This window comes from Oratosquilla oratoria, chromosome 15 (genome assembly GCF_046742065.1).
Source record: "Oratosquilla oratoria isolate Oo_2021 chromosome 15, ASM4674206v1, whole genome shotgun sequence".
NCBI classification, from domain to species: Eukaryota; Metazoa; Arthropoda; class Malacostraca; order Stomatopoda; family Squillidae; genus Oratosquilla; species Oratosquilla oratoria.
The window spans coordinates 46,260,549-46,270,548 of NC_134791.1; the positions used below are offsets into that span (position 1 = coordinate 46,260,549).

Sequence of the window (10,000 nt, forward strand, 5' to 3'; positions counted from 1 at the left end):
TTTTATTTAAGCACTCTTCCTCAGCTACATTATCTTATATACTTCCTTTTGGCCACTGCCAGCCACTCATATTCGGCAGACAACCCACCCCCCACCCTCTCCTATTCACAATGTCTAACCTTATGTCAATTAACTACTTAATTCAAACAACTCTAGAGTCTGCTACTCTGCAGTTTTGTTCTCCTACGAAAAGGTGGGCCTTCCAAACCATTCAAAGAATCTTGAGACAAAACAAAGTGTAACAATAGACTGAATCGTTCAATGTAGAAAAGAAATACATGAATGATAAAATCATACTCAGTTATTTTGGGCTTCACTATAACCATCTGTTGAAGTGGGTTGGGATGGATGGAGGAAGGAAGGGAGAGGCTTGGTGTATCCCTGGGCTTTTGTCGAACTCAATGTAAAATCTTCGATGTGGGTTACAATGGGTCACCCCTGAAGGAATGTTCTTCTCCCATTCGTTAATTAAGTTTGACACAAGTGTATTTACCTAATAATGTATCTTTTCAGGTTTGGTATTATTCTCGTTCTGAGGATAATTTTATTGTTTATGTAAGGATATATCATATCTCCCTAACCTCCTACTTTTTCCAAGAGGGAATTAATTTAAACACTTTCAATAATCTTCTACAGAACATTTGATACCAGTCAAGTAGCTCACATCCGTCTATATTTGCACAGAATAATTAAAATTTCCATGAAAAGTAAACTTTCAACAGGTTTAGGCACTTTCACTCTCTGGAAAGACGTAGAATGCGGGATGATCTAATAGAGTTATTCAAATGGGCTAAGGGCTTTAACAAGAGTGACGCACACAAGGTCAGCATATTAAGACAGCAGGGTAGGACTCTTAACAATATATTTGAATTGTGCAATCTTAGATTTAAGAAGGAAATAGACAAGAACTGGTTTACTAATAGACTGAGCGCTGACACCATTGGTTGTTATAAGAGAAGGTTAGATAACTTAATGGATGAAGATGATAGGTGGTAATGGACATGGGACTGCTTAGTGTAGGCCTCATGGTTTCTTTCAGTCGCCTCCATTCTTATGTTCTTATGACGAAAACAAGGGTTACTGTGCTGTTTGCTGGTTGACAGATGCCAGGAGTCGAAGACGGAAGTGTGGAGCCCTGAGGTGATCTACCCCAACAGAGACGGTGAACGGGTTGAGATGGCGTCTTTTACCGCCATAATCTGCTCGCCCATGGAACCAGGCACCTGGACCCTTCGCGTCGTCCAGGTAGGAAAGAAAGGCTTCTGTAACTGATTACTCGACGACTTACTAGTGCCCACGCGCCTACCCACCACCGTCACTGTACCATCTGTACTCTTCCTTGGCATTTTTTTTTATTTTTTATTTAGAGTAACTCAATGAGATTGTATCAATAGACTTCGGAAACCATGGATAAATAGTTTCCAGTTTTTTAATATTGATTACATGGAAAAAGAAAAAAGTTTCCATTAACGTTTTCTAATTACTGTTGTTAGTTATTTTTAGCTCTTTAGCGTCACCCGCAAATTTACTAAAAGCTAAATGTGGTCACGGAGGACTCGACTTTGTAATAACTTTTCGTTTTCAAAATCTGCATTGATGTCGCCCTTGGCTTGTAATTCCTACATCTCGTTTAATCTACTGTTTTCCATAATTTCCCATTTGGGATCCAGAGGCGTCTGAATGTGATATCTTTGCGGACACAGCCTCCCTGACAAAAAGCCTCTGCCTTTCCTTACTCCTTATGGGGGTGCAACCTTGTGAGCTGGCACTCGATCCCTGCATTGAGCCCATGAGACTTAGAAGTCTGTTGGTTCTGTCGACAATTCTCACTGGCCAGGGTATCCGTGAACGGGGTCCAGAGGTTACTGATTAGCTTACATCCTAATCTAATTTTCCCCGCTATGTAGTTCTCACGTCTTACAAAAAAAAAAAAAAACACTCCCGCGTCTAACTTTCAATAAATATTCCTGAATTTATTTGACGCACCCGGAAACCACGGGCATTGTTACCTCCATCAAGAAGGTTATGTTTTCGGTCGTACTTATTTGTAAGCAACTTTCTGTACAAAAGTAAATCATTAACGAATTTTGATTATGTTTCTTGGAGTGGCGGAGTGTGGCCTAAGCCACACAACATTGCAATTTGGTAATGATCCAGATAAGATGTTATTCAAAATATCGAAATGATCTCACCTTTTCAAAGGTTCGTGCTCTCCGAGTGTAATCTTACACTAAAATTTTTATAAACGGAGTTTTTTGAGCGATGGAGTAAGGCTCAAATAACGTCCCATTGAATTTTGGTAACAATCAAATTTATGGAAAGTATTTATACATATATATATACATATATATGTATATCTATTACAAAGGATTACAAAGTAAGAGCATGCCGACAAGAGACCTTTTGGTCAATAACTAGGTCTGATGGGGAAAAAATATAATAATGATAAATAGATAAATAAATAAATAAATGAAATTATAATGATATAGATGATAATAAATAAAATGAATAAAATCAATAAATAAACAGGTAAAGTTAAATAATGAACAAACAGGTAAATAGTAAATAATAATTGACAGATGAATAATAATAAATGATAATTAAGCTAATAATAATAAACAATCACACAAATAACAACAAACAAATAAATAAATAATACAAAATAAAAGGCAGGTATTACAGCATCTTGCTTAGGTGTTTATATATATATATATATATATATGCATATACGACGAACAATGTATATATATATATATAAATATGTATAAACATTGATGGCAACACTGACATCTGAGAGCCCATAGAATTTGCAGTCCGGACTTTTTGGATGATGAACTCTTAAGAATATTTGACATAGCTTAAAAATCAAAATATCCTAAGCACCTCGTGGAGATTTCTTATAAATCGGCAAAGAAATCTTTCTACGAGGAAAAAGCTAGTAAAACCTTTAATGTAAAAAACCTACTTGTGCTGCCTTTCAACGAGAATTTCATCAGACTACCTCATATTCTTAAGATTTTCAACATTCAAGTGGCATTTAAGAACTCCAAAACAATTAGAAGTCTTTTAATCAAAAACTCTCCTGATAAGGAAGAAGGATGCATCTATTCAATTCCATGTAAAAATTGCGACAAATGCTATATTGGTTAGACTGGAAAAGAATTAAAAGTAAGGTTAAAACAACATCAGTATAGCGTCAAGAGTAGGCAAATTTCTAATGCTTTATTTATTCACCGAAGGGATTTTAATCATTGCATAAACTGGGAGGTTGATAAAGAAATTGTTAAAAATAAGTCATATTTGAATAGAAATATAATAGAATCCAGTCTGATCAAAGATACATTTGTCAATAACTTAAATTTAAGTCATGGTATGTACAAACTGGACAATTTTATTGTGAAAAAGGTAGTGGCTGCCGCGAACGGGTCAGGTCGACAATAAAGCCTCACAACCTTTCCCGGTTCCCTTCCTGACCTTACTCTTTGTATATATTCTTGTGTCCTTTTTCCTTTTTATGTACCCTGAGGATGTCTGAATGGATGAAAGCGCTTGATCATCAGTTTATCTTTTTCCTTGGCGTTTTTTCCGCATATATATATATATATATATACATAGATATGTATATATATATATACATATATATATATATATATTCATATATATATATATATATATTTTCTTGTAGGCAGACGAGGTTAAAAGCTATTGAAGATTCATTTTTGATTATCTTCTTGCGTATAGTCTCTATACGACGAACATTTGACTTATCATTTTCTGTAAGTTTGCTTAGGAGATCTCTTATCTTGGCCGACGTTTCGGAACTCTTGTTCCATCTTCAAGGGCGAATTGTTGTGTCAATTTTTTTTTTTTTTTTTTTTTATTGATTGCAAGTATATACAAAAGAAAACTTGCGCGGGTCACAACCCGCTACCTCCTAGGAAGGCTGAGGAGCTTTTACAATAAATTACAGTACTAAGAGTGTATGCTGTCAGTCATTTCTCCGGTGTTCTTCTGCCTCCCGGTCTGATGTGTGTCTTGCCTCAGTCCATGCCCTCCGGGATCCCAGGTAAGGATGGCCAGTCGTTTTTGCTGCAAAGAGAAAATAAAGTCGTGGTGAGCGGATATACTTTGTGGTATATAGGTTATATACTCAGTGTATATTCATCAAGGAAAGTGAGAAAAGTATGAGGGATATTATCTAGGAGGTGGCACTTCCATTAGGCGCCGAAGCCGGTATGGGTTGAGCGCGCCCAACAGCCTCCTCACTAGTCCCTCCGGTGAAGTGGCGGGACCCGCTCGAAGAAATCCAGACGCTGGACAGGTAGTCAGGTAGTGGACCAGCGTATTGGCCCCCACCGCGCCGCAGTGTTGGCAGTCCTCTTGGCGTCCCGCAATCTCCCAGAAACACCGATACCCTAGACGAAGGCGATGTAGGACCACTTCTTGCGCCCTCGAGAGGCGTATTCCCGTGGCAAACTTCTCACAGTTGGAAGTCCTCTTGTACCACAGGCCTGACGGCCTCGTGGGCGCCATCAGCTTGTGCTTCTCTACCTCTCCCCGTGTCAGTGTTCTCGCAGCGATGGTCAAGATCTCTGCCCGACTCGGGAGCACACCAATACCGCCGTCCATATGGTGACTGACCGCTACCTTCCTTGCCTCACTGTCTGCCACTTCGTTCCCCGGCAGGCCGATGTGTCCGGGAATCCAGTTAAGGACGACTAACCGCCCTTGCTCTTGGAGGGACCTTATCTGAAACAGCAAAGATGTCATTAGTTGCACATAGTCTTGATGTATGTCATTACGGATAATTTGTATCAATGACAGACTATCAGTGTGTATTACAACATGGTTTTGGTGGGTGTTGAGGGCATGGGTCAGTGCCAGTCCCATTGCAATTCCCTCCGCTTGCATTGAGCAGCGAGTGCCCAACACCTTTACTCCCTGTCGTGTGTCGTGTGTGACAAACGCTGCACCCGCCGTCATGCGCTCAGCATCTACTGATCCGTCGGTGTAATACACCACGGAGTTTTCAGGTGTGACGGCCCTCATAGTCTCCTCAGCTTTCGCCATTATGGAGATTTTGGCTGGTAGACTCTCCCAGGGCGGAGGTTGCATATATCCATCCACCGGTACATCCCTCCTTTTTAGTAGGATGAGGTCTTGCAGGTGTAATTCCCTGATGCGTCGCGCAAGCTTTGCCGACCATATGTTCATCGGGAAAACCTCAGGGTCCTGCTGCAGAGCGGCGATTATCCTTCGCTGTAGGAAGGAGTCCTGCTGCTTTTGGATGACTCTGGTAGCGAAGGCAGCCACACGTTGTGAGATCCTGGCACTGACCGGCAGTATTACCGTCTTTTGTTGCATGTTGGCAACCAGGGTCCAGGGTGGTGCACCAAGTATGACGCACAGGGCCTTGTTTTGTACTGCGTCTATCTTGGATATCTGGTTCTCAGGGAGGCCAGCAAGGGCAGCGCTGGCATAGTCTATCAGTGGCCTTACTGCGCTTACGTAGAAGGTCCTGAGAACAGTACTAGTGGCCCCGGCTTCCCTGGTTGCCAAAGACCTCATGACATTTATCCGGGCAAGGGCCCTTTCCCGGAGGTAGGCCACCTCTGTCCTAAATGACAGCCTGGAGTCTATCCATACGCCAAGGTACATGTGTGCTTTTACCCACTCTACCTCATGCCCCTGAAGGAGTAGTCTGTTTGCCAAGGGCATTTTGCCGCCAAAACACATGGCTTTGGTCTTTGGTGGCGATATCTTAAGGCCAAGCTCATTGCACTTCTCGGATATGTCATCGAGGCCTTTTTGTGCTTTCCTAAACTTGGCTTCTCTCCCTTTCACCACTAGGGTGACATCGTCTGCGTAAGATATCAGATGACATCCTGTAGGTAGAGGGGTAGCGAGCAGTTCTGCCATTAGCACATTGAACAGGGTGGGGCTTATCACCCCACCCTGTGGTGTACCGGACCCTGGCTCTTCTATTAGACAGGTAGTCCGCTATCCACTGCAGGAGTCTCCCCCGAGTCCCCCTGGTGGCAAGACCTTCCAGGATGGCATCGGGACTGGCCAGTTGAAATGCCTTTTCGAGGTCAAAGAAGACGACCAAGTGTGTGTGTGTGTGTGTGTGTATAATTCGGGAGTGAAGCTTCCATGGGGCTTTTGATGTGAGCCCGTTTGGAGGGTGATTTTACATATGAGTGTGTGTGGGCCCAACCACACACACTCATACATTCACAAGATGTGCATACGTATATGAAATACGTATGCACATCTCGGTGAATGCACCCTTCCCAACGTGAACTGAATTCGATGTTAAGTGGATGGTAACATATTGTGAATTGTAAGATAAAAGTGGGGGTGATTCAATGTATGAGTGGTCGTGGTTTGGCCACGCCCACCCATACATTTACCGGATGTGCATGCCTATGTGAAATATGCATGCACATCTCAGTGAATTCACCCTTCCTAACATAAACGGAGTACAAGTGTAAATAATATAAAATAATTAAAGGGGGGGCTGACACTCCACCAGCCGACGCAGTTCGTAATCGCTAAGGTGGCGGCATAGGCGACGCACAAGACCCTCAGATGTTGTCGGAGGCCCTCTCCTCAGAAAAGCAGTTGCGGGGCAATGCTTGAGGTAGTGTTCTAGGGTGGCTTCTGGGTGGCTGCAGTGGCGGCATCTTCTTTCTTCAGGTGGTGAGTCATTCTTTATCTGCCAGAAACAACGGTCCTCCAGTCGCAGACGGAAGAGCAGAGTTTCCACTTTTCTAGGTGTGGAGCGAGGAAGTACAAGGGGCTCATAGTCTGTGACTGCCCTGTACCACCTCGCCCTCTCTGACACCTCTGCCTCCAGTCTGTGCTGAAGGAACCGTTGTACCTGATTTAGAGCCCTGGTGCGTAGGCGCAACTGATTTCTGCTGAGAGGGACGACAACATCGACTTCGGGTCTTTTGCGCGCCGCTTCAGCTGCGGCGTCGGCTAGCTCGTTACCTGGGACACCTACGTGGCTTGGCACCCAGTTGAGCGTAACACTCCTGCCTTGCTGATGCAGCTTCAGCAGGAGTGCTAGGATGGAGGTCAGTAGGCGTACATTGTCGCTGGGCTGTATCGATTCCAAGCTGCCTAGCAGAGACTGTGAATCCGTGTGGATCACCACAGGACCAGCTCGAGATAATAGAGCATGCTCCAACGCTCCTTGGACCGCTATGGCCTCAGCTTGGAGAGTGGACGCATGATCAGATACTCTCCTGCCGTAGGTCAAACCATCCGCCACGAAAGCAGCCCCCGCACTGCGAGGCCTGTTGGGGTCTACGGAGCCATCCGTGTAATAGACCGCTGTTCCAGGTTCCGACAGTGCGCGGACGCCTTGTAGGGCCTGTGCTCGTACTCTTTCCTGGTCACATAACTTCTTCTTACTGGGAAGCTTTGTGACAACGAAGGTTGCAGGTATCGACAGCCATGGTGGTGGGGGCTTGAACTTTGGATGTGGAGAGTCCCTACCCTTCTCAAGGAGAGTGCTGGTGAGCCTGAAGGAGTCCAGGATCCCTGCCGCTTGTGACAGCCAGGTATCGGAGTGGATAAGAGTAACCACCCGTCCCAGAGCTGTCACAAGGCTCTGACTTAGCTCAGTTATCCTGGGGCTCTGGACCAACTTGGCAAGAAAGTCGACCTCCAGCCTTCTGACCCGTGATGTTAATGAAGGCAATGAAGCCTCGATTTGGAAGACGACCAAGTTTTCTGTCCTGATTATATATGGGATGTGCGGATCATGGACACTATATTGTGGAAAATTTGGATGCTCATTGGTTAATGGTAGCCAATGAGCGTGCGTTGTTTTCATTCGCGGAGGGCTCTCCCAGTGAGCGAAGCGATGGGGTTCGTTGGCCTCTTAGCACTCACTCTTTTCATAGATGGCAAGATCTGTAGGTCTTCCACCTGGATGTTAATTGATGGCTGCTTTGCTTGGATATAGAGTGCTTCAAGGAGTAGCAACCTTCGGGGATCTCTTTCTCTGTCAATGATTGTGGTGTTATGATCCAGATCTTTTCTTGTTAATGGTCTGTTAAGTGTGGAAGTGTGGTGGGACTTTATGGATCCGTTGCTCAAATGGCATGTCAGGCGTCTTGTTAGCTTTGTGGTCGTCATACCAATATAAGAGTGAGGCCCACACTCCTCACTATTGCAGCTGTATTGGTATACAACATGGTCTTCTTGTAAATCTGCTTTCGTTGTGCTGGGGCGATTACGTATCATTAGATGGGATGTCTTCTTTGTCTTGTAATATATGATGATCTGGATGTGCTTTGCTGGGTCGGTGGGTAGTACATTTTTGTGAATAATGTCTTTTATGATCTTCTCGTCTATATATATATATATATATATATATATATATATATATATATATATACATATATATATATATAATATATATATATATATATATATATGTGTGTGTGTGTGTGTGTGTGTGTGTGTGTGTGTGTGTGTGTGTGTGTGTGTGCTGGTACATTGTGACAAGTTGATGAAGATGGAAAAAGAGGTCACGGATCTAGTTTCGAGTTCCTAAGTTTATTCCTCAGGAACTCAGAATTAGACCCGTGACTTCTTTTTCCACCTTCATCATATATATATATAAATATATATATATATATATATATATATATATATATATATATATATATAATATATATATATATATATATATAATAGTGTTGGGCAGGATCCGACATTTTAGGATTTGTGTATCCAAGTACTTGAGCTTACTGGATCCGTGGGATTCGGATCCGGATCCGAGTACCTGCAACGCACGGGGAGACTAGCGAGAACAAAGGGATCCGCGCGGTACTCTGGTCCCGGCTGGTAATCGAATCCTAGCCGGTTCGCGGATTCCCTCCGGTACTCGGATACTCGGATCCCGGCGGTAATCGAATTCTGACCAGTAGTAATCGATTCCCAGCCCGCTCGCGGATCCCTGCCGGCTAGGCTCCGACGTCACAAATGCCCAGCCAATCAGCGTTCGTAAAAAAAGACACGAACAAGGCAACACTAAAGTTCTGCTAGCCATACCTATGAACCTGTTTCTCATTTTTTACCAATGCCTCTCTTTCAGTATCTCTATGTTCATATATTTCTTTCTCTCTCATTAATTTTTCCATTCATATATATATATATATATATATTTTTGCGATATTGCCTCAATGCCTTTTATGCTCAGTAAACTAATTTAATATAGCTTTATCAAGATCAGTTGAAACGTAACCATAGCACGTTATTTATTCTTCTATTTTTATTGAACTCTGAATAAATGTTGTGACAAGAAGACCACGTGACAAAACGTTCATAACGATAAACTGATTGACCTGTGAAACTTGGAATAATGAAAATGACGCGTTGTCTTGACAGGAAGGGGTGCAGAACGCCCGAAGGTACGAGATGCCCATCGTGGTGCTGCCTATGAAGCACGAGCTGCCGCCAGATGCAGAGGAGCTCCGCAAGATCGACCTTCTTCAGGGCCTGTGGACCATCGATGACGCCATGATCCTACCCGTTCCAGACATCTATGAGTATGTTCATTCTCCCGACACTGTTTCTACTCCAGTTCGAGTTATATGGGAGGGAGGAAGGGATACATCTACTGGAGTTAAACTTCCTTTACAGTAGCCAGGCAAACCATGAATGTAGCCAGACCGCCTGGCTCGGTTGGAGGAAGCTTCCCACAGTTGAAGATGTTTCTTTTCACTCTATCTTCACTCAGACTGATTTAAGATTAAGAATTCGCTACGCCTTTCCAGGTTTTCTTCTACATTCTCCACTTCCCAAACCTTACCCCTTCTTTCCTCAGCTAATCATCTGTTAAGACGTGCACGTACACACTCCAACCCCCCACACTTGTTTTCTGCCTGTGATCTGGTTTTCCCATCTCCTGTCTTTCAGTCAAATTGTATGTATCAGTCTCGCACTCTCAGACAGCTACTTTTACCTTCGTCTTGCCTTC

General features: G+C 43.4%; 1 protein-coding gene across 2 annotated transcripts in view; it reads left to right on the forward strand.

Moving 5' to 3' along the window:
• The window catches only part of LOC143033436 (uncharacterized), a 161,294-nt gene that overhangs the window by 130,005 nt on the left and 21,289 nt on the right, over nucleotides 1–10,000 (forward strand). For both annotated transcript variants that reach the window (XM_076198875.1, XM_076198876.1), the window contains exons 18-19: nucleotides 1,104–1,245; nucleotides 9,409–9,569. In XM_076198875.1, the coding sequence (XP_076054990.1) occupies nucleotides 1,104–1,245; nucleotides 9,409–9,569 (303 nt within the window). The remainder of the gene's footprint in view (nucleotides 1–1,103; nucleotides 1,246–9,408; nucleotides 9,570–10,000) is intronic.